General features: G+C 53.9%; 3 protein-coding genes across 4 annotated transcripts; 1 reads left to right on the top strand and 2 right to left on the bottom strand.

Annotated features, from left to right (window-relative positions):
* Positions 1-152: 152 nt before the first annotated feature.
* Positions 153-5,094, bottom strand: WDR6 (WD repeat domain 6). The gene is made up of 6 exons (XM_061354287.1): positions 4,925-5,094; positions 2,433-4,854; positions 2,016-2,111; positions 1,717-1,833; positions 1,419-1,537; positions 153-1,304 (listed from the first exon to the last, which is right to left on the bottom strand). Exons 1-6 carry the CDS (start codon positions 4,989-4,991, stop codon positions 814-816), a joined length of 3,312 nt encoding a protein of 1,103 aa, XP_061210271.1. The 5' UTR covers positions 4,992-5,094; the 3' UTR covers positions 153-813.
* A 26-nt stretch (positions 5,095-5,120) lies between these two features.
* Positions 5,121-20,988, bottom strand: P4HTM (prolyl 4-hydroxylase, transmembrane). 2 transcript variants are annotated; one of them, XM_061354282.1, is made up of 9 exons: positions 20,698-20,988; positions 20,543-20,624; positions 12,093-12,283; positions 11,453-11,549; positions 9,912-10,074; positions 8,137-8,322; positions 7,199-7,289; positions 6,640-6,763; positions 5,121-5,442 (listed from the first exon to the last, which is right to left on the bottom strand). In XM_061354282.1, exons 1-9 carry the CDS (start codon positions 20,950-20,952, stop codon positions 5,222-5,224), a joined length of 1,410 nt encoding a protein of 469 aa, XP_061210266.1. In that variant the 5' UTR covers positions 20,953-20,988; the 3' UTR covers positions 5,121-5,221. The 2 variants fall into 2 exon arrangements, with proteins under 2 accessions (XP_061210266.1, XP_061210267.1); XM_061354283.1 differs by lacking the exon at positions 5,121-5,442 and adding an exon at positions 5,549-5,886.
* On the top strand, positions 12,404-17,034 carry LOC133212633 (secreted frizzled-related protein 5-like). The gene is made up of 4 exons (XM_061354284.1): positions 12,404-14,626; positions 15,028-15,200; positions 16,123-16,209; positions 16,681-17,034. The coding sequence occupies exons 1-4, from the start codon at positions 14,301-14,303 to the stop codon at positions 17,013-17,015; spliced, it is 921 nt and encodes a 306-aa protein (XP_061210268.1). The 5' UTR covers positions 12,404-14,300; the 3' UTR covers positions 17,016-17,034.
* Positions 20,989-23,570: the final 2,582 nt, after the last annotated feature.

The following is a 23,570-nucleotide window of genomic DNA, read 5'->3' as shown; positions in this document are numbered from 1 at the left end:
ACATACCTCAGCCCATGAAGTTTGGCTACATGCACCCGGTGTGTCATGTCTAACCAGCAGAAGGGAGGATGCTGCAGTGCCCTGCAAGCCAGATTAGGGAGTACTGGGGGAAGCAAGACCAGGGACCACACACCACAAAGCCAGGCAGCAACTGTGCTTCCTTCCAAGCTGTTTATTGAAGGCTGCTTCTTGCTGGCAGGGAGCTCCTGAGGCTCATGGCTCCTGGTGATGCCTGGGCCAGGCCCCAACACTGGGATCCAATACATTTGTTGCTGGAAGAATGCTTGTGTGTGCCTGACTCTAACAGAGCACCATGTCCCATGTGGGGCTCCAAAGAATCTGTCCCTACTTGTGTCAGTACAGTCCCCAGCACTACAGGGGCAGGGCTGCTCCACAGGGCCCTATCTCAGAGACCACAAGCTGCAGCCTGCCATTTGCTGCACCATTGCCTGGTCTTACCCTCCTGCTGCCCTCAAGCACCCTATTGAGCGTGGTCCTCTATGGGATTAGGGCTGGAAAGCCTGGACATGGGTTTCTCTCATCCTGGGGAGGAGGAACTCCTCCTGGGCAGGATGGGCTGTGGACCCCACTCCTCCTTTATTGCTGGGGGAGCTGCAGCTTGTCTAGGAGGGGTCACCTCTGCTTTCCCCCCTGAGATCACCAGCCTTGAGCACTGCAGGTGTGGCTGCACAGTCCCCAGGGAGCCAAGCATGCCTGTGCCCTCAAGGGCACATCAGCATGGAGGGTGGCACAGAGGCTGTGGTAGTGGGCACAACACAAGTGCAGGTAACCAACTGGGCCACATGTGCCCTGCTACTGGGGAGGCGCTGATGGAGGGGGCTCAGGGGGGATTCTGCCACGCAGCATCTGCAGCCCCACCCCGCAGAGCACGCAATAGAACCACCGCTCCCCCCCAGCCTCCACCCCCTCCCAGCAGTCCAGCTCGGCCAGGTCGGGCACATGGAAGAAGGTTGTGCTGAGCTCTTCCAGCCCACCCGGGCCGCGCTGCCACAGAGTCAGGCGCTGGTCCACGGAGGCAGAGAGCAGCAGGTCCGGCCGCAGCACCCGGATCCCCATCACATGTGCAGCATGGGCACAGGGCTGGGCCACCCGCTCCAGAACGTGCAGGCAGGTCCCCGCCGTGGGGTTGTCCCCATCGAGGGTGACCTCCAGCAGGCAGATGTGGATGGAGCCGTCATCGCTGCCACTGGCCACCAGGTAACGTCCCTCCAGTGTCTCATAGATGTGCAGGCTGTTCACGCCACAGCTATGTGCCATCAGAGTGAGCAGTGGGGCTCCCAGCGCTGGAGAAACAGGGTCAGTAGGAGAGTGATGCTCACCTTGATCATAGGGAGCAGGGAAGTCACCAGTGTGGCATCTACGGGAGGCAGAGCGGAGCCACTGGCCACTGCACTCACCCAAGGGCTTCACCTCTCCCTTTGCTTCGTTCGGGGCATCCACTGCATCCGCAATGGGGCTGGTGATGTCCCAGAAGGCGATGCCGCCGTCAGTGGCTGCGCTGCACAGGAGGTGCCTCCTGGAAGGGAGGTGTTGGGGAGCCTCTGGCCACAGCCCTGAGGGTCCCCACTGAGATCTAGGGAAGCAGAGCAGCCACAACAGGCTGATTTCACCCTTCCCTCCACCCGCTGCCACCCCTGCAAGAACCAGCACTTCTCCCCAGAGCCCCATGGGCTGCAGTGCAGGTTCTGGGTTCACCTCTCCCCTCCTGCCCGTGTGTGTAGGAATGCTTCCACCTTCAGCACACAGCGCTGGTGGTGAAATGACTCCGCCACCAGCACCAGCTTCCGGGCGGCCTCCAGCAGCCTGAAGATCCTGCAATGGAGCAGAGGACAGTTGGATGTGTGAGAAGGGGGCTCCCTGCACCTCTGCCTCCACTGTGCACTGTCCTGCTCCTCACTCAGAGCAGGCCACATCCGTGGCAGCAGCCTCCCCTGTGGCGCCTGCTCCTCTCCAGTCATCAGCCCCAGCTGTTCTCCCTCACAACAGCTTCTCACCGGACCGATCCGTCACTGCAGGCGGCTGCCAGGAACTTCCAGGGAGTCGGCATCTGCTTGGTGCTGGTCCCAGGTATGACCGAGAGGGACATATACCTGCGGGAAACACAATGCTCACCAACACCTCAGTGATGCCTGTGGCCTAGGGTACAGGAGGCACAACTGAGCAGCCCACGCCTAGCACAGCACACAGCTCTGAGCACTCAGAGGAGGTACAAGGAAAGACCAAGGTTTTCTCTACACCTAAAGCCCCTCAAGGCTCAGCCACTGGACACAGGACACCAGGGATGAGCACAGGAAGCCACACCATGTCCTTCTGCCCGCAGCCACACAGAGCAGGTATCCCAGTGCTATTCCCAGCACCCTCCTGGACCATGGTAACTGTTAACCCCACCTCGAGCAGGCCCTGAGCATCACCTTGTCTCCGGGTCCATCTTGACGAGCTTGTGCCTATTCTTCTTCCGCTCCCAGTGCTCGTCCAGCCGGTGGGAAGCCACGTGGATGACCTGGCAGCCAACAGCACCTTCGGAGGCTGGGTCCGCAGCACACAGCAGCCGGTAGCACTCGATCTGCGCCCGGCCCCCCGCAGAGAAGAGCAGGGTGGACAAACCCTCATCATCAAAGCCCTCCTCACCAGGTCCCACGGGACCAGCCAGCACCAGCGCCCTCACACTGGAAACATGGTCACTGAGACGGGTGAGGGGCACAGCAGCCTGGGAGCACTCACTGAGCACCAGAACACAGGCTGTGGTGTCCTCACTGCCCGTGACAAAGACATTAACGGCAGCACTGCCCGGCACCTCCACCGCGCCGAGGCGCCGCACACAGGTGATCTCCCGCCCGTGCAGTGATGGCAGCAGCACCTGCTGCTCACGGGGCTCAACCCCACACTGGTACAGCAGCACATCCCCACACTTGATGAAAGCAACAACCTCGGCCTCAGGGCTGCTGCAGTAGCTCCAGGAGCGGTGCCCCCCACCGCAGGGGATGCAGTGGAGGTTCTCACCCATCCGGCTACTCCACACCATGAAGTTCTCAGCGTGAAAGCCCAGAACCAGCAGGTCCCCGTCTGCGGTGAAGCGCAGCTCCTCAATCCACTGCAGCCCCTTGCAGGGCCTGTGCTTCCACAGTACCTCCAGCTGCTGGTCCTGAACACGGAGCTGCCGGTACACCCCGTCTCGGCCCGTGCTGTAAATGTAGCCCCCATGGCAGGTCACTGAAGTAACCCCAGTCTTCCCATGAAGCCCAAAGAGCACCGACAGTGGGGCCTCGAGGGGAAGAGCTTCTTTGTGTGACAAGCAAGACAGCTCCAGCTCGCTGCTGGTATCCTCATAGACCGGGTTGGTGGCATCCTCGACAACCAGGTCAGTACTACCATTGGCAATGCTGCTGCTTTCCACAGGCTGTACTGAGGACCTGCTGCACGGGAAGAGGAGGAGGGACCCCCGGCGGTCCCCACAGAGCAGGAGCCCTCCCTGCGGCAGGAATGCTGCACAGGTATGCCAGCGCTGCTTGCAGAGTGGCAGCAGGTACCGTCCCATGACCTGTACCCGAGGCGCCCGCCCGGGCCGGTGGGTCACATCCAGCCACAGCATCTCTCCGTCGGGCCCGGAGGCCAGCAGAGAGGAGGCACCGGGGCCCAGCCCAGGGCGGGGGGCCCAGCCCAGCCCGCGCACGACCCCCTCGAACAGTCTCAGCTCGGTGGTGTCCCCGGGGCAGCTCAGGGCGAAGAGCATGAGCCGCCCATCGCCACGGGCCAGGGCACAGAGCGTGTCCTCCCAACCGGGCAGCGGGGTGGCCGCTAGCATCGCGCGGGGCCCGCCGGCAGCGGGGGGCAGCACCGGAGCCCAGCTCCCCGCCGACGCCTCGTAGGCCGCCAGCCCGCCTGCCTCGCCCAGTACCAGCACCCGCCGGGGCCCCGCCAGCACCACAGACCGCGGCCGCAGCGGGGCCCCCAGCGCCGTCACTGAGGCCGCGGCCGCCCGCCGGGGCCGCCAGACCCGGACCCCGCCGTCGTCGCCGCCCGTGGCGAGGCAGCCGCCGGCGGGACGTAGCGCCAGGGCGCGCAGAGCCCCGCGGTGACCTCGCCGGTCCCGCCACACGTCACCGCCGCCGTCCCACTCCAGGCAGGCACCGTCCTCACCGGCGCTAACCGGGCACTGACCCCGCAGTGCCACGGCGGCCACCCGCGCACCGTGCCCGTAGCACACGAGCAGGCAGGAGCCCTCCCCATCCCCATCCCCGCCACCCAGGTCACCCACAGCCCAGAGCCGCACGCTGCGGTCCTCGGAGGCAGAAGCGAGCAGCCCCCGCGGTGCCGAGTAGCAGAGCGCCAGCACCGCGCCACAGTGCCCGCACAGCCGCCGCTGCGGGACCTGGGCCGCCGCCACCCGCCACACCACCACGGTTCCCATCGCCGTCCCGGCCGCCAGCGCCAGCCGCTTCCAGCCCGTGCCCGCCAGCACGGCGCAGCGCAGCGCCCCGTCCCCGTCGCAACTCGCCCGCCGCAGGAAGCGCCCGCCGCCCCGCCACTCGTACAGCGCCACCGCCCCGCAGCCCAGCGCCAGCACCAACCGCCCGCCCGGGACCCACCGCGCCTCCCACACCCGCGCCCGCAGCTCCCGCGCCTCGCCGCCGCCGCACACAGCCAGCCGCGCCCCGCCGGCCCGCACAGCCAGCACCGCCAGCCAGCGCCCGCCGAACACCGCCACCCGCCCCGCCGCCGCCCCGGGGCCGCGGTCCGGCCTCAGCCCCAGCACGCTGGCCTCACGGAGCACGTTCCGTCGCGCCGGTGTCCCCCCTCCGCTGAGCCGGAACGCCACCACCTCCGGGCCCGTGCCTGTAGGACACCGCGTCAGCCTCCGCTGGTCCCACTCCCTCCCACAGCCCCAGCCGGTCCCGGTGCTCACCCGCCAGCAGCACATCCCCCGCAAACTCCAGCGCCGTCACCGGCGCCACTAACGACACCGACTCCATATTAGCAATGGCACCTCCACCCCACTGATTGGCAGAGACCGCATCCAAGACCGGCCCGGCCGCCGCTCATTGGTCGGGTCCCCCGCAGCCCCGCCCCTAGAGCACGCGGAGGCGAGGCTCCTCCTCCTATCTCTCCACGCTTTATTGGTGCGCCACGCGCCATCGCCCCCTCCAGCCCAGCGCGGGAAAAGGCCACGTGCGCGCCGCCGAGGAGCCTTTTCCCGTCAGCTCTACAGCTCCAAGTGCATCCCGCTGTACGCTTTATCCACTGTCCACTCGCCCGGGGCTCCTGGGGCTCCAGCCGCCGCGTATCGCTCCATCTCCTGCTGGAACTGCAGCTGGCGCCGCCGGTTAGGGTCCACATTGATCCAGTTGTTGGCAATCCACTTGGTGCCCTGTGTGACCAGGCAGCCCCCGTGCAGGGCGAAGTCGTCCAGCTCTCCTACCCAGCCTGTGGAGCAAAGCCATGTTAGGAGGCAGTGAGGAATGCTGCTCTCCCACCCACGGCATTGGCTTGGGTTTTGGTTCGGTTTTTGGCTCAGGTGCATTTTACAGGAGCTGGCTGCTCCTGGCAACCCCTCTATCTTAGTGCTACCCCACCCTAGCACCTACAAGGAGTGTACCAGGGCAGGCTCCCCAGGTGCAAACTCTTGTCTCCACCCAGCACAAGGGGCTCTCACATTCTGCATCCCAGCCACTGTTTTTCTCAACTCCTCCCAAAAAGGAATGGCATGGAAGAGACAGGTGCTGCTGTTAGAAGGCCTGTAGAAGTCAGGCTCATGGACACATTACGAACTGCATTCTAGCAATTCTAAATGATCCTGTCTTTACAGAGGTCTTGTGTTATTTTCTGTAGGAGACTTGCATCAGCAGCCGGCTTCCATTTCGGAACAATCTACTCATAAAAACACAACAGGGCACTTCTTGCAGGACAGTGATGATGTTGATTATTATCATCCAGCAATCCAAACACTGGTCTTGTGACCTCCTCTGTGGATTTTCTAGCGATGGAAACATGGGCTGCTCCCAGGAGACCTCCTTCCACCACTGTTCAAAATCTGCCATCGAATTTTTCTGGAGTCACTGTTCAGCAGCCTGGGAGGTTTGTGTCAATCCCTCAGCCTGGCTGCCAGGGAAAACCATGCTGTGCTTTGGGAGAAAAACAGCCCCGAGGACATATCACCCGGCTGCGGCTGAGCTATAAAGCAGGAGCTGGCCCCAAGCACGGCAGAGCAGTGCATGGTGCAGATCGTGCCTCCCTGTGCTGCAGAGCTGATGGCTGTGCCTTTGTCTATCTCCCCTCTGGGCAACACCACATCAGTGAAACATTCTGAATTGCAGACCAAGTTCCAGCAGGAGTCTGAGCTCGCACAGTGGGACAGCAGGCAGCTGGCAATGGCTACTGCAGCCAAGGTCTTTGTTTGCTAGCTGCTAGTCCTGTCCCCTAAAAGCATGAGGAGCCACTGACCTACTGCCTGTAAACAAAGGCCTTTCAGAGTCAGGAAGCTCCTACCCAGCTGGTGACAAGTAGACTCTATAGTTCCCACTAGCAGGCAGCTACCACCCCTTGGCTCCCTTCTGAGCTCCCAGCCACCGCAAGAAGATGATGGCCATCACCCATGAGCCAAGTCTTGAAATCAGCTCATACCTTCTCCATCTGACAGGTAGTTGTACCAGAAGACAGCAGTGCCTTGCTGAGGTTTCACTCGCAAATTGCCCTTGTTGCAGTTTTTCCGTGTATCTCGCAGGTCCACGTCATTCTGAATCAAAGACTGGCAAGAAACCACAGAGAAGGTGATGCAAACAGGGCTGGAACGAAGTGCATGCACTGGGCTGCCAGTGCTCACCCTGCCCTCTGCCTGACTGCCCCGCAGGGACAGCTCAGGGCTTTCACAACCCACCCGCAGCAGCCAGTTTCAGGCCCCTGGAGGTCCATAGCCTGTTTCTGAGCAGCCACCCAGTCTTAATGCATTGCCTGACAGGAGCACAACATACCCGCTAAGGCTTAGTCTGAGGAAACCTGTCCAGACAGAAGCAAGCAGGACCCATTATGGCAGCAACGCCACCAGATCACCACTTGCACCTCTGTGTGCTCATATGAGTGTTAAATGTGTTCCAGCTTCACACACCAGACCCTTTCTGCAGCCATAGAAAATAAAGACACTCAAAAACTGTCTCCCCAGGGGTAATGTGTGAGATTCATTTACCATCTCTTCATATGTCCTGTTGTCAGCTATAGGAAAGACTGTTTCGCCTCCCCCAGTCACGTTGTTCAGGTAGAACAGTACCGTCACATACCTGAAAGACAGAGTGGCTGTTAGGAGACACAACTGGAATGTGATGCACAGGGGCTGTCTATACCCTGTCCCTCCACCGTACATACAGTGGTTCCTCCAAGATATCATGAGATATGGGATTTCTTAGAATCCCAGACTGGTTTGTGTTGGAAGGGACCTTAAAGCTCATCCAGTTCCAACTCCCTGCCACGCACATGGACACCTTCCACTAGAGCAGGTTGCCTAAAGCCCCGTCCAACCTGGCCTTGAACACTGCCAGGGATGGGGAAGCCACAGCTTCTCTGGGCACCCTGTGCCAACGCCTCAGCACCCTCACAGGGCAGAACTTCTGCCTAAGAGCTTACCTCAATCTCCCCTCTGTCAGGTTAAAGCCATTCCCCCTTGTCCTGTCCCTACAGGCCCTTGTCCAAAGCCCCTCTCCAGGTTTCTTGTCGGCCCCTTTAGGCACTGAGAGGTGCTCTAAGGTGTCCCCAGAGCCTTCTCTTCTCCAGGCTGAACAAGCCCAACTCTCAGACTGTCAAGCTCTCAGCTTTGATGATTTGCATCATCAGCTTTTCTCCAAGAACAAGACAAGGACAACAAAGAAGATCCCCACTCACTCACAGCAGTGACGGTGTGTTTCTAGTCTCCGATGGGGATGGCCCAACAGCTCTGCAGAACCGCTCTGCCCTCCTTGCGTGGACTCACAGGATTTGCCCACCAGCCCCTTTAAACCCCTTCATGACAGTGATCTCCAGAGCGGTTTACGAGCCCATCAGCCAAGCACTGACTGCTACATGAGGTGAGGCCAAACATCTCTCTCCACCTTTCCTCTAACATGCTTCAGATTGTTCCAAGGCAGACCGTACCGGCAGGAGGTCTCAAAGGGAGCACTGTCATTGGCGACCAGCTTTGTGTGACTGCAGGCAGTCTCAGGGAAGACGGGGCCACTGTCCATATGGGCATGGTAGTGCCCTCCTTGGTCATAGCGCACAACCTGGAGGGGCTCACTGTGCTCCACGATCTCGGGGGGCAAGCGAGTCAGGCGCATTACCCTGGGGAAGAGGAGAGCAGAGCAGGTGAGGGGGAAGCACTAACAACCGGTCAGCCACTACTACCAAGCAGCAAATGAATCTAGGGAAAGAGAACCCCCTTCCCAACAGACTGGAGAGATGAATGGGCCACACCAAGCATGACAAGAGGCAGACTAGGTCCTTAGAGATCTGTTGGACTATTAGCATAGGCTCAGCAAGTCATTATTAAGGTTACTTCAAAACCAAACAAAACTGAAGGGTGCATCACCAGCAGGACTGCTCTGAGGAAGATTTTGCTTGCTCAGCAAGATCCCTTGTGTGTGTGTCCCTGGAGCCTTCACGTGCTATCTCATCACTTATCTGGACTCCTGCTCACCACCTACAGACCTTGGGACAGATAGCAAAGCACAGGGCTCCTGCTGAGAGTGAAAGAGAGACTAGCTCTAGGAATATTCTTGTCACCTAACTCACCTTTCCCTGTTGCCTTTTCAGCAGCCTCCCTCCCAGGGCAGAGGGGCACTGGAAGTGACCAAGGAGACCGGAGCCCTGCTGCTCTGGGATTTTTTCCGCTGCTACATCTGAGATCATCCCCAAGGCAAGCAGGTACGTCTCGAGACCTGCCAAAGAACACTCAGAGCTCTGAGAATCTGGACCGGTGAAGCCCTCAGGGCAGGTGCAAGGGGAATGTGGCACCCAGGCAGGATGGCAAAGCCCCTCTGAGCACCGCACAGTCCCGAGGGAGCCTCCTTCAGTGCTGTGTCTTCACATCCTCATGTAACAACAGCCAAATGAAGAGCATAAAAGCAGTGTGCTGATGCCTGTGTGCGCTGGCTAGCTGGCACGGAGAAGGCAATATGTGACCCCATTCCCCTGCTGGAATGTCCTGAAGAAAAGGAGTAGCCAACAGCTGTTTTCAAGCCTCGGGACAGATTTTACCCACCCATGTTCTGGGCAAGGACCAGCACCACAAGAACAAGAGAGTCTCCAGCCAATTATCTGAAACTTGCCACAGCTAAATGACTTGGCCTGTGTGCTGGGTTTCAATGCTTCCCAGTACCAAATCTGAGACGAAGGGAAGGGTAAGAGGTTCTCCCCTCTGCTATGAGCTGCCCTGTGATACGTGTGCTCAGAGGATTAAACTAACTTGGCTTCCTTGAGGTGAAGTTGTACTTGTTAAAAAATCAGCTCTAAACAGCTAAGCCAGATTTCAGTGAAATGTGTGAGTAACTAAAGCAGATGACAGCAGCTACTGGCACCCAGACAGCATTGGAAATGGGCAGTTTCTCCCAGTAAGCTCATTTACTAATTAGAATGAATTACTTCGTATAATGCCAAGTCTTCCTGGTTTTATAGGGCTGTTCCCAAAAGTGAATGGAGATGCTGCAAGGGTTGATTTTTCTTTTTCCTTCTCCATGGGACAGCAAAAAACTTTGTTCTAATGAAAACCTCCTCTCCACATTTTGGAGCTGTGTTCATTGCTCTTTACACTCCAAAGACTTTTCACACAATTAGGAAGTGTGAATATTATCAAGCCTGCTGCTGCTTTTCCCAGCACATGTGCTCCTTGTGCCTACACAAACCCAACCACACCTTGGCTGCCTGGTCCTTACCTTTGCCGTATGGATCTCATCACCTGGTGAGCCCCCTCGCCCTGGTACAGCCATGTGTGCTGGCTGTTGCGCACCAAGTCACTCATTTTCACTTTCTGACTTCCCATGTACTTGTGGAAATCATGGATATTCAATTGTTTGAACTCCTCCAAACTCAGCACACCTATGGGAAGAGAGGAAAAGCTGGTAACAGTCCCGCAGGTAATAAATAGTTCCTGGTGTTCTGTATTCAGAGAAGCCACCAGCTGAGGGCACTGCAGAAACTGCCTTCTGCAAACCAACCCCATCCATACTGGGGATCAGGCCGCACAGACCAGAGGATGCAGGACACCGCACTGGGCTGCCCAGCAGCCAGCACACATCATGGACTGCAAGCAGAGCTCACCCAGACAGCGAACCCAGTGCTGCTGTGGTGCCAGCTCATCTCCCTTGGACAACAGCACTCAGTCATCAGGGTCAGCCTGGGACAGGTCCTTGGATGCCAGCGGTCATAACCAAATTATCCATCATTATTATTTCTAGTGTCTCCCTGTCCCCACATTCCCCCTGCTCCACACGATCTTTCATGATGCAGTGCCACATCCAGGTTGTGACCTGGTCTCTTGGTGTCACATACCAATCTAACAACAGAAGGAAGCAGCACTCTGGAAGTAAGGTCCTGCCAAGAGCATGCTAACAGGACCTTTCATTTGTTAATGTCTGGAATGGTGGAAAAGCCACAGAGGACTCAGACATACGCTCCTACCCCTGCCAAGAATGCCACCGGTACCCTCCGGATATTTAGGCATTCACACGGGTACTGCTTCAACTCCAAAGCAGCTCCTCCTGAGCAGCTCTCAGTGCCAGGTCACTGGAAGACAGCGTGCAGAGCCTGTGTGTTCACTTAATTTGATTAGGAAATGGAGAGTTGCTTAATTGAGGCCACACTAATTAGAGCAGCAGAAGTTAGAATACACATCCGGACCAGCGAGAGCCCTTGAGAGACCAAGGGCAGGAAGAGCAGAAGTGTCCTCACAGAATACAAGAGTTTGCAGTGGCAGAGATGGGGGTCAGCAGCAAAGGCTGACCAACAAGACCATCTCCACTTATTGTGGCCTGCCAGGGATGTGGGGCTCCCAGCTTGCTGCAGAAGTCTCCATGAAAACAGGGTGGAAGTGGAAGGCACCTTAACACCTGCAGCCCACATAACAAGAGCTACATAGTCAGAAAAAGAGCAGTCTATCAGACCACAGGAACACACCCTGAAGGTCTTATTATAGCAGGGCATGAAGGTGAGAGGGAGCACAGAGCTGTGTTCTGGTCCTACTTCTGCAAGATCCAAGCCCAGAAAGTAGAACTAGTCTGCAGCTAGACTGGTGATGAAGAGGTTTACACTGATTTTACTTTTTTGCCAAGTCTCTAAAGCAGTGTTAATTTTCCTTTGAAGAGCACAGGTAGAGAAATGGGCCTGGGCAGGAACATTGCTCCTGCTTTGCCCCACATGGCTGTGCCAGGTGTCAACCATGCTGAGGGTGAAGGCATTCCCATGGAGCTGCTCTTACCATTCCCATCAGGATCAGCCTTGACAGCAGTGTACATCTCGCGGATGTTTTCGGGGGTCATCCACCTGCCGTTCCCAAGCCTGGTGTGGGTCAACACCTGAAATTCATAGATGGATCAACACCAGGCACTAGTTCCTTGTACTACCAAGCCCTACAGATTGCCCTGCTTGAGGCCTGGTGGGCTCTGCTCTGCAGCCGGTGTCAGCACGTCTCTGCAGAAAGATGACTGCAGCGAGAACCATCTGGCAGCCACACACAGCATGTGGCTGATGAGTGCTGTTATTTCCAGTTTAGGTCATGGCAAATGACTGCTGGGACATTGTTAACCAGTCCTGAAGTTCCTTCTCTTGAAGGGAAAGTAAAACCCACAGCACCAGGAACGTTTTACCCAGCATATTCAAAACTCATCTGCCAAGAACCACCACTGCCTCCCAGTAGCAGCACAACTGCTGTATACCTCCCTAGAAACTTCCATGCTGAAGGCCAGCACAAGTCTTGAGACACAGAATTAAGCAAGTACTGACTGGAATATACTGGGGTCTGGCCCTATCTAAGCACATGGGTAATGAAGAGACCATCTGAGTAGGAGACCTCTGAGAAGGTGCCCAACAAACATCCCCAGGTCTGTCCCACACTCTACCTCTTTGAGCTGCAGCTGCCCATCCTGGTTGTGGTCCAGCAGATTGAAAATGTCCATCTGGCTGATTTCTATCATTTCCATGGCTTCCTCATAGTCATTCGTTGGTAGGATCTGGCTCTTCTGCAGCCCCTTCAGCTGGGCCAGATGGATGATGAGCTTGCACTCCTCCTCTGTCAGGAAGTCAGGAATTTCTGCAGCAGAAGCGTGAGCAGCAACAGACACTGAAGAACTGTTATAGTGAGACCCCAAACCAATGGCAGGGCACTCAGAAAAAGGAGAAAAAAAAGGGGGTGAGGAATTTAGGAACTAAGTTTGGAACATTCAAACACATCTGAGCACACACCATACACCTGCGCTGCTGGGGGTGGGTATTTTTACAGCAGCAGTTCATAAATGTTTGGATGCAGAGGTCAAGCCCTTAAACTCTCTCACAGATACCACAATGGACAAAGGAACGAACAAACACCTGCGTATCACCACATATTATCACTTCAAAGGTGACGTGTGGATCACAGTCTGGGAACTGCTGCTCTACAGGAAGAGAGGTGAGAAAAGCTTTGTGGTGGGCAGCGGTGACTGCAGGGTTTCAGGCTTCCCTGGTCTCATGTGGAGAGGACAGCGCTGCGACCCTGGCACAGTGAAACCCAAAGAGCAAGGAGAAGACTTTCAAGCTTACTCCCGCTCGTTCACTTGCTTCCCCACTAAAAAGGGTCTTTAAGTGCACTATTAAAGGGGAGGGCACTGCACATGGTGAATGCCACATTCCATACTGAGGTACTACCTGGGTGTCATTAGCTTTTCTTTCCAGCACAAAACCAGCATCAATCAGGCAATAGTAGGAGCCCAAGCAGATTTAAATGCAGATAACCAAATGACTATGAAATTTCTCACTGCATAGAGCACGGGGCACTTGCAAAGTGCTGGCAAGGTCCTGTTCCACAGCAGTTATGCTGTGAAGTTGAGAAGATCCTTCTGGCTGGTGTCTGCCACTCTCAGGTCAATCTTGTTACCAGATACTGAGGCTTTTGAAGGGGGAAATCAAAAACATCAAAGCAGGACAGGTTTAAGTGCTCCTAAGCCAAAGGTCTTGCTCTCCAAACTGCAGCGCCCTAGAGCTCCTGCAGGTATGTGCCATGGACACATTATATCTCAACTACAGCAACCTTCAAAGCGTGGAAAACAATTAGTTATTTCCATGACCTGAAATCAACCCTATCAGCTCAAACTGTCAATGAGCAGTTGGCTTCTTCCTAAGTACAGACCAGAACTAGCCCTGTGGAAAACGAGCTGTTCCTAGGAAGCCCCAGCAACACAATGCAGCTGCCTGTATCCGTGACACCCTCTGAGGAAACAATTTCCACTACTGGCAGTGCATCCCAAAGGATGCTTCAGAGCCAGAGCTTCCACTGACCGCTTTGAACGCCGTAGCACACCACCAGAATGAACTGTGCTGGCAAGCAATGCTCCCAGTATTTCCAGCTCCGCAAACTGGGCTATAATAATGATAGCTTCTGGAATCTTAATTATGTGCTGGAAGAAGGACAGTCCCTCTCTCCGGAAGGATTTCTGAATGAAGGAACAACTCTCTTAATCGGAAACCGTGCTCTGTCACACAGGCTGCGGGGTGAGGGGGTCCAGGAAGGTGTTGCCAATCCCATCTGCAAACAACCTGGCTCCAGAGCTGCAAATTAGTTCCTCTCTACCCTCAGCTCTCCCAAACAGTTAACTTCTGGCTGTGAGACCATCCTATCTCCCTGCCTGCTCAACAATACATCTTGCTAAACAAATGCCTCTTAATTGACTTTGACTTTGAGCTTTTACAAAAAACAAAAGAGAGGAAAACATTGGGCCTTATGAAATAATGACTAATCCTGGAGCTAGAGAAAGGGGAAGGGTTGGAGCACTGGTGTCAAACAGAGATTCAATCTTGGCTGAAAGAGCCTCAAGACACATGGGCCAAATCATTCATCCCTCCCCAAGTGCCCTCATTTCCACACCTGCTGATCTAAGCCAAACCCCTGCTAAAATCCAAACAATCAGGGCCGCTGGCAAATGAAAACTGGAGCATTGTCTTCCCCATGAGGGCTCTGACAGGGTTGCACTTAATGAGGATAGATTGACAGAGAGGTGGCTCCTAGGCTATAAAAGGCATCCCACTGTCGGAGGCAGCTCACTCTGGGGTGTGCTGCCTGTCTTCCTACTCCAAGCATGGCCACAGCCCACCACAGGCACCCCTTGAGGCTGCGTGGCCCATGGCTGCTGGATGTCCTGGTGTACCTGCTGCTCTGGGGGTCTCCAGGGGCCTGGGCGAGCTACCTGAGGAGATCCTCCAGCTGCACACCCATCCCACCCCGCATGGCCTTGTGCTACAACATCGGCTACTCCGAGATGAGGATTCCCAACCTGCTGGAGCACGAGACCATGCCAGAAGTGATCCAGCAGTCCTCCAGCTGGCTGCCCTTGCTGGCCCGGGAGTGCCACCCAGACGCTAGGATCTTCCTCTGCTCCCTCTTTGCACCAATCTGTTTGGACAGGTAAGATGTTTTTACAAGTTATTCCTGCTGTCATAAGTAACAGTCCCTGAAGAGCACAACTCCATTTGCCTTCCGAGAGAACCCACATCCAGTGTGACCAGTGCTGTCCCCAAGAAGCTGTGTGTCCCTCTTGGCAAGGGGCAATTGTACTTCCCAGGAGGGACCATCCCTCTGAAAGTGAAACATGAGCATTCCATCTCTCAGGAACAGGAATATTACGTTCCCTGCTGTGGGCTTTCCTGCTCTCTCACCCCAGGCACTGTTGCCGTCTCCCCCAGCCACCCCTCTCACACACCACAGTAGCTGCTGGTACCCACCAGCACAGCCCTGGGCAGCAGCAAACCCCTCAGCCTGCTGCCAGGAGGAGCCCAGAGGTGCTGCAATCCCCATCCCCTCCCCAGGCTCATCTACCCCTGCCGCAGCCTGTGTGAAGCTGTCAAGACAAGCTGCGCTCCCGTCATGGCTTGTTATGGGTACCCATGGCCCGAAATCCTCAACTGCAACAAGTTCCCTGCTGATCACGAGCTGTGCATCGCAGCAGTGTCCACGAATGAAAACTCTACCAGTAGGAGAAGTAAGTTTGGCTCTTTTCTCCTATGTTTTCCCCCAGGCAACACTGAAAGCTCAGCGGATCAGCCTCTGCCTTGTTTATATTCCCAGAATTTCTGGGTTTAAGCTGTGTTTAAAGAAGTTATAAATTCCAGTTTTGTTCTCTGTGGGAGCGCCACTGTGTCTGGAAAATTAGTGTAACACTGACTGCAGCTTGTTCCCCTCTCTGCTGTATTCATTAGCTCCCTGGGTGCCATCACACCACACAGGGTTTGGGGCAAGGGGAAAGAATTGCTGTCAAAAGCCTAATGCCCAGGAACAGCGTGAGAGCTCATGGCATGCAGGCTCCAGGCAGTGAGATGTGTTTCCAGCAGGGCTCTGGAGCTTCAGCCCTCATCTTTCAGCTGCGTCCAGGGTTTAAAAACATGCAAAAAACTGTTTTGTAAGCCTTGCTTTTAAACATTAGGAAACACCACTAAGGGGCATGAGCCTCTGCAGACATGTCACATCAGAAAAAAAGAATCTCTAAGACTGAAAGACTGAATTAAACACCCACATACTGGTGAATACTGGGGTAGATCCAAGAGCAGCTAAGGGGAGGGCAGATGCCTCATTTCAGCATCACTGGATGTAGTCTGGCCATACCAGTGGTTTTACTGTTTCGCCCACACTAGATCTTCACCAAGCATTTTCACTGCTGCTTTAACATGCAGCAACACACACAAGCCTAAACAAAGCACAACAAGCAGCATCTGCCCCAGCCACAGAAAGGAGAACTTGACATTTCCCACCCTGGCAATCTGGGATGTCCCTGCATGGACTGGGTAGCTCAGGAGGAAGCACCACTCAGGAACAGCAAGCCACCACTTGCAGATATCAAAAGTATCATTATGCCTTTTCCACTGATGCTTGACAAGGCTGTTCTAACGAGATTTCTGTTGCAGCAGTACCCCGAGCCAGCTGCAAGGACTGTGAGCTTGAGGAAGCCAGCAGTGCCAGGGAGATCCTGGAAAACCTCTGTGTCAATGATTTTGGTGAGTACAACCCCCCCATCCTCTCAGTTGCTGTTGTTCCCTCTAGCAGCCACGTACTGTCATGGGCAGAAAATGGCTGCAGCTTTTACAGCAGATGCCAGGATTTTAGGTATTAAGCATTCCCCAGGGGAGCGGTGAAGTCACCAACTCTGGAAGTATTTAAAAGATGTGTAGATTTGGCTCTGAAGGATATGGTTTAATGGTGGACTTGGCAGTGCTGAGTTAACAGTTTGACTCAATGATCTTAAAGGTCTTTTCCCACCTAAATGATTCTGTGATTCTAAAAATGGTGTTCAGTACTGAAAACTAACTTCAAATGAGAACTTCTGTAAGCTCACTGCAATTACAGTGGATGGATGTGTCACCACATTACAGGAACAGCACGAAAGCCTTGCGCTGCTGTGTGATTAAGTAGTGAAGAGCTACATGGAAAGTAAATAGAACTAACAGCTCTTTTTCCAACCCCTATAGCAGTGAAAATACGAATCCTGAGGAAGAACGCCACCACTACCATCTCAGACTTCGACCTGGACACCTCCAGGGTGGAGGTCCTGAAACATGGTCCCCTCCTCAGAACTGAAGTCCCCAGCAGGCTCCAGCAGTGGCTGGACATAGATGCAACCTGCGTCCACAACATCATGAGGGGCACACACACAGGGGTCTTCGTTGTAAGCGGTGAAGTGCAGAGTGACAAAGTGGTGGTGAACAAGGCCTATGCCTGGCAGAAGAAGAACAGGAACCTGCACCAGGCAGTGCGGAGGTGGAAACACCACCGCTGCCCTGAACAGGCTGGCAGAAAGGTCTGAATTCCAGCAATAAGAAACTGCTCCCTTCCCTATGGCTAGAAAACTCCTTTCCCTGGAAGTTGGTGTTTTGGAGATGTACAGTCAATATTTTTAGGTGATTCAAAGCAGTCATAGTCCATAGATAGGGCCTCACTACACATCTACAGATCCCTGGTTTACTGAGACAGAGCTTGAGGGTGCAGGTGTAACATACTCCTCACACAAGGCTCTGCAGATCCAGGACTTGCAGTGGATGGCTTTGTATAGGATCCAAGGTCACAACAAAACCAAACTGAACTCTGCAGGCAAGAGACCTCTCGTGCCAGTTCCTCCTAGTTCTCGTCATCAAAGTCGATAGCCATTTCAACTGCATTATTTGAACCTGAGCCACTGATGCTGTCCAAGTGCCTCCTTGCTTTCTGTTCAGAGAGATTAGACAAAAGTCCCCCTGACTGCTAAGTGATGCTGTTTGTGTAATGGAAAAAATGCTTTACTCTTGAACAGTCTGAGATAAATTAAGGGGGAGACAACCCACCCCTGCAACATCTGGCCCCTCAAAGAATTAGTATTAAACTCAGGCTGTCTCTTCAGCTTCCTGCATGAGAATTGATAAGCATCTTCAGAGGTAAAAAAAACAGCTATTCTCAGGCAGGAAAGGCAGACAACAAAGATAGCTGAGGGCTTCTGCATAACAGGGAAAACCACTTTTTAATACCAGAAATTCAGTTTGGATCCCCAGTAATTGGGTTATCGAGATCTCACAAGAGCCTTGAGAAAAAGCAGAGCAGGAATGAGACATCAGCCACTGAAACCTCTGCTTTTGTGGGCAACAGCAGCTTTGCCTGGGACTTGGAGTGAGCCCTAATCCCGGCACAACAGCAGCTACTTGCAGTTGTGATAAGGGAAGGGGAGAGAAACATTACACAGCTGGCTGGCCTTCCTTCTGCATGCAAAGACAGAAAAGGTTGAAAAAGTCAATCTCACCAAGTTCTCTGCAGCTCACTCTCATCAAGTAAGCAGGGAGTAATTCTCTGCTGTAGCTCTACAATCCAGATCAGAGAGCAGAAAACAGCAAACCCCCAAATGAAGAAACAAGTTGGATTTCTACTGCCTAACAAAAATTAAGTGGAAAGTTTTCCACGCTGGATTAAACTTGGGACTGAAATAAAGAAAAAAAACACACAGCTTTTCTGTGTGGTTCACGCTGCCTGCGGTCTTGGTTGTGGGCAGCCACCCGGTTTGATGGAGACACATTGCCTCCCTGTGCTCGTAAAGCACACCAACAACCCGTGATGTGATTTCTTCAGCTTCAACATGGGCTGAGACGAGCCCTCAGATGCTCACACTGAAATTCAGCTGCGCTTGACATTTGTGCAGCATTTACTTCTATTCCCTGAGGAGCTGAAGAAAAACACAGCCAGATTTCCTAGGTTTTATTCCTCCCTGCTACCTTGTCTTGCAAACTGCCATCCAATCCACAGAATCCACTGTCAAGTGATCCTGGCAATGGCAGCATCTTCTGAACTATGTTTGGAAAACACACCAGAACATATAAAAGCTCTGAAGGTTGAAAATGCTTTGTCTGATATTTGTTTTCTCTTAGTAGGATTATTTGATCACTAATGTTGCCTAACTAAAAAGTGCACAGATGGTCTGACTTACGAGCTTTAGAAATGATGTCTCGGAGCCAGAGGTGGGGGAAAAAATAGGGCAGGGACTTTTTCATAGCTCCATGAAATACATCTGGGTTCAATGCAGATGACTTACATTTAAAAGATAAACCACAAGTTCCCCTGTGGTACCAGTGCCATACTCCAAAGCACAGAGCTCACATTAATTCATTAATGAGCTGTCCATTGCTTTAGTCCCACTTACAGCCCGAAGCAAAGATCACAGACCAGCCACTTATTTCTTTAAATAGGGTCTCACATACCACAACACTTTGAGTTAAGTAAAATCACAGGAAATTTAAGAGACCTTGTTTGCTAGTGACTTCTGGGTTTAATACAATGGAGTTAAATACACACTTCCACTAATCTAAACAACCGAGATAAAATAAATCAGGGGTACTCTTAAACCAGATGATATAGATTGGTTCTGTTTGCATAGACAGAGAAGCCTCTGGAAGTCTTTTAAAGTCAGAGCTGGCTCCTGGCAGGTTTATCTGGGAAATAAGAGCTGTCTTGCTTGAAGTTTCTAAATAGGGGCCTTCTTATCAGAGAAGAAGGAGAACAGACTCTGTGGGTCAATGTCTGTCAGACGCCATCCTCAGGGAGAGAAGCTTCCCCTGTAACCAATGGTGGTGCCTGAGTGACGAGTTAAAAGTTGTGGGATTACTGCTGCCAGGACCAGCCTGCCTCTGAGAAGCTTCAGCACCATCCTCACAGGCCAGGATCAACTCTTGTACTTAACTGGTACCTGTAGGCAGAGAAGGTGGAAACAGGAGTTTTCCCAAGTGAAAACCAGAAACTGTGGTTCTGGTGACGGCACTGGGTTTGTGATCGCTGTGGGGTGTCAGCTCCGGGCTGGGGTGTCAGACAGAAACCCACTCTGAAATTTACAAACCACAAGTACAACATATGTGGAGATGCCAAAAGAACTCTGTATTTCTTCCAGATACTTACTGGATCGAGTTTAATAAGAACTCTACCTGATTTATGGCCAGGCTTTTGGTGTCTATATTCCATTTGCAATTGGAAAAAAACCTCTTTATGTATTATTGAGAAAACATCTAAAAGACTCTCAGTGCTGGTTTTCAGACAACAGGTTTTTTTCTGACATTGCAGTAGTAGGAATTTTGTAATCATCTGTCCCCAAAAAATCAATTTGTATATTCTCAGTGGATGTCCAGAACACAAGAGTTCAACTAATGAGACTTTACCAGTCATCACAGAAAGGTAAACAAGGTTTTAAAACATCTGGAAGAAGGATGTTGTGTGGCTGCTTATCAGAGCAGCCAGAAATAAACGTAAATCTGGAACGCGATGTAAAATGGTGGCAGACATTAAATCTGTCAATTCCCCTGTCAGTCATTTTCACCAACACTAAATTGCTTTATTACCATTCATTACCAAAACTTTGGGGATCTCTTGCACCTTCCTAATACTGAGCAGCTTCTTCAAGGTCCTCTTCAGCGATCTGCTGCCTGCTCATGGAATTTTAAAGGGAATCTGGAAAACCTGGAAAGGTTTACCTTCCAAATCCTTCTAAGTGGACCACCCAGAAAAGTCAGCCCTGCCAATACCGTATCAAAATGCCTTGAACAGAATCACAGTCGTTATGAGGCAGCGCCGAGGAGAAGCGAATACGGCAGAAGTCGTTTCCCCTAGGTAAGGCAGCGGGAGGGGGTGAGGCAGGAACCCCCCCCCCCCCCCCATCCTCGGAACCCCCATCCCTTCCAGCCGGTGCCAGCCGGGAACGGCGGGCACCGCTCCCGCAGCCCCGACACCGGGTGACCGCCGCGCTGACACCGCAGGGGAAGGGGGAGAGTAGCCGATCCGCCCGCTCCCAACGTGCCCGGTGCCCGCCGCTGCGGGGCCGGTACTCACCGAAGAGCAGCGGCTTGAGGCTGAGGGTGCGCACGGCGTGGACCCTGCCCGGCACCAGCTCCACCCGCTGCGTGTGGCCCACCTGCGGGGGAAGAGCAGCGGTGAGCGGCGGCCGCAGCCCCGGCCCCACCATCACCCCCCAGGCGCGGCCTTGCCTTGATGCCCTCGAGGCGAGGGAGAGCGCGGGCGGGCGGAGGCGGCGGTGGCTGGGGAGCGGCTGGCGGCCCGCCGGGCTCTCCGGCGCTGAGGTGCACGAAGAGCAGCAGCCCCAGCACGTTGAGGACGTAGAGGTGGGCGAACACCATGAGGACGAGGAAGTACGGCCGCGAGCACACGGGCCTGGGGCGGCCGCCGGGCGGGCCGGGCAGCGGGGGACCCTCTGACCGCGAGGCCGCCGGCGCCGCCGCCATCGCGTCCCCCCCGGCCCGCCAGGCCTCGCAGCGTCACCACGGCAACCGGCCGGCGTGCTGCGTCACCGCGCCGCGGGGGCGTGGCGATGGCGGCAAAAAGCCCCCATCCGCTCCTACCCCATCCTACCCCATCCCGTCAAGAGCCAGGACACCTCCGGAGTTAGAAATCACGATTTATTTCAAATAAACCATGGGCACACCGCTGGCAAAATGTCTCCCGGGTTGTTTTTCTGCCCCTGGCCCTCTCCGGTGCCTGCAAAGGAAAGCAAGGGGCAGCAGCAGCCCGTGGGGGTCACCCCCCGCCGGGAGCAAGGGACGGCATTCCCAGAACAAGTGCCGCATTTAAAAATAAAGTTCTATTTTATTATTTTTCCCTCACTTGCTTAAAAAGTCATAAAACTTGAGAGTGCAAGAGTATAGTACAGAAACCTCCTGCGGCCCCAGCCCCGCACAGGCAGGAGCAGCAGTCATGCAGTTCGTGGCATCCATAGAAAACATTTTGTTACGGTCTGGGAAGCCTGAGGACTATTAGAGATGAGGCAGCCAATGTACTAACACGAGCGAAGCTGAAACAAAGAGAATGGGATGCAAGGATGGAAGTGTCAGACTGGTGTGGGGACCGGAAATGGCTGGGGAAACTAAAAGAGAGCAAACGTTCCACAGTTGTAGCAGTTACGCAGCAAAGGGAAGCTCGTACCTGGGAATTAAGGGCTCCTGATACGCCTTCTACTCACCTACATTCATAGAATCATGGAGTGGACCTTAAAGCTCATCCAGCTCCAAATCCCTGCCACAGGCAGTGACACCTTCCACTGGACCAGGCTGCATGCTTCACCATCCTTAGTGAAGAATTTATTCCTAGTATCTAATCTAAATCTATGCTTTTTTCAGCTTAAGCCATTTCCCTCATGTCCTGTCACAACATGCTGTTGTAAATCTCATGTAACCTCACTGACTCAAAAAGAGCCGTGCTCCTACTAGAGGAGAAAAACGTGCCTCATCTTTGGCCTTCAGAATTCCAGCCTCCTCCCTGTCAACTGCCTCACTGGCAGTGTAAGTCACTCCACACAAGGAGCCAACAGTTCCCATGCTCTGCAGGTTTCATCCCAGAGCCTGTGACTTTCTGTATGACACTATGACAGCAGTCACCCTGCCCGGGCTGCATGTCAGTCCTGTTGCCTTCCAGAGCACCTAAACAGGATCTGTGCATGCAAAACATGCACCTTAAGCACCTTCAGAACAGGCGTTTTGATTTCTTTTCGAATAAATGGAACTGGTTTCAGGAAATCAGAAAAATTAGGGGGGACACTGTGCATATTTATTACTGTTCCTTAGCAAAGCATCGTGGCAGCCTGTTCAGAAAGTCTGGCCACAGCTGTATGGTTGGGCTTGTCTATAAACAAGGATTCATAGCAAAGCATTTTGTGGGAGCACGGGAAAGGGAGGAAGGGCAGCAGGAGGGGAGGGAGACAAAAACCCATTCTTATCTAGCTCAAAGCTGGACATAACAGCAGGGAGAGTTCTTTGGGATTACGGAACTCAACATACTTGTTCTGCAAAATCTGGTGTTGTGATAGTTACATTTAGACAATAACAACAGCAGCTTTTATCCTAATTAGTACTTTGCACATTACGGTTTTAAAGAACAGTTTAAACATTGATTCTAGGCACTGCAAACTGCTGGGTCTTGGCAAGCCTTACGCCATGCTGTCCTTTCCCAAGTGCAGTGTGCCCAGTCATTTGGGAAAAGGAGGGGAACAGAGAGTCTGACCTTTAGAATATACAGGGCACAAAGAGGCTGCTGGTGGGAGCAGAGGGCAGAATGATGTCAGGAGGCAGTGGCTGGAGCAATGACAGACTACAAAGAGCCATGGTTATGGAGCCCTCTTCCACAACAAGCAGCACTGCCCCCAGAAACCACAGACGCCCTCCCAGTCCCTTCCCCGCTCCCTGGCTCCAGCTCTGCAGCCCTGCTCTACCTTCACCTGCCTCTGTTGTAACTCCAACTCCACTGCCAGCAGCTCCTTGGCAGTGAATTCCTCCATTCCCTAAGGATACATCCCTCACCAGGGAAGGCAGGGAGGAAGGAAAGGGCCTCTCAGTTTGAAACATTCTGCTGTGTACTAAAAGCACAGCTACAGCATTAGCTCCTACGACAGCTACTCCTCTTGTAGCTGCTTGTTGAAATGCATCTGTCCAGTTGCAACTGCTGCAAATCATAGAATCCCAGGATGGTTTGTGTTGGAAGGGACTTTAAAGCTTATCCAGTTTCAACCCCTGCCACAGGCAGGGACACCTTCCACTAGAGCAGGTTGCTCATGTCACAGGTGTATGAAAAAGCTCCAACAGTTTGCTTATTCTGACATGCAGTAATTTAGCTCTTCCACCCCCTTCAGTTTAATCTTTATCAAGTGACATTGTATAAGAGCAGTACAGGGATGCATCAAAAGCAACACTTCCACATACAGCATGGAAGACAACCCTATGAGTTCCCCACAGAGGCGAAGATTTCCTCAGATCAGACTCCAGCTCCACCTCACTGGCTGCAAACAGCATGTTCCTGGAGCAGGTGACACACATGCCTGTGAAATCTTAGCATGAGGCCTGCTTCCTGCAGC

Source organism: Neopsephotus bourkii, unplaced genomic scaffold (assembly GCF_033783945.1).
Source record: "Neopsephotus bourkii isolate Nb327-2 ecotype Australia unplaced genomic scaffold, CSIRO-AGI_Nbou_v1 NB_719, whole genome shotgun sequence".
NCBI lineage: Eukaryota > Metazoa > Chordata > Aves > Psittaciformes > Psittacidae > Neopsephotus > Neopsephotus bourkii.
The sequence above is the reverse complement of the archived record's forward strand: the minus strand, read 5'-3'. Positions and strand labels throughout refer to the sequence as shown.

What these genes read in the sequence shown, in the direction of transcription:
- LOC133212633 (XM_061354284.1), top strand. Translation starts at nt 14,301, where the DNA reads ATGGCCACAGCCCACCACAGGCACCCCTTGAGGCTGCGTGGCCCATGG. An exon ending in GCACCAATCTGTTTGGACAG is followed by an intron (nt 14,627 to 15,027) that starts GTAAGATGTTTT and finishes TCCCCTCCCCAG; the next exon opens with GCTCATCTACCCCTGCCGCA. An exon ending in AAACTCTACCAGTAGGAGAA is followed by an intron (nt 15,201 to 16,122) that starts GTAAGTTTGGCT and finishes CTGTTGCAGCAG; the next exon opens with TACCCCGAGCCAGCTGCAAG.
- WDR6 (XM_061354287.1), bottom strand. Translation starts at nt 4,991, where the DNA reads ATGGAGTCGGTGTCGTTAGTGGCGCCGGTGACGGCGCTGGAGTTTGCG. An exon ending in GGGGGATGTGCTGCTGGCGG is followed by an intron (nt 4,855 to 4,924) that starts GTGAGCACCGGG and finishes GGTGTCCTACAG; the next exon opens with GCACGGGCCCGGAGGTGGTG. An exon ending in TGCAGTGACGGATCGGTCCG is followed by an intron (nt 1,834 to 2,015) that starts GTGAGAAGCTGT and finishes GCTCCATTGCAG; the next exon opens with GATCTTCAGGCTGCTGGAGG.
- P4HTM (XM_061354282.1), bottom strand. Translation starts at nt 20,952, where the DNA reads ATGGCGGCGGCGCCGGCGGCCTCGCGGTCAGAGGGTCCCCCGCTGCCC. An exon ending in CCTCAAGCCGCTGCTCTTCG is followed by an intron (nt 12,284 to 20,542) that starts GTGAGTACCGGC and finishes CTTCTGCTGCAG; the next exon opens with AAATTCCTGACTTCCTGACA. An exon ending in GGCAGCTGCAGCTCAAAGAG is followed by an intron (nt 11,550 to 12,092) that starts GTAGAGTGTGGG and finishes TATGAATTTCAG; the next exon opens with GTGTTGACCCACACCAGGCT.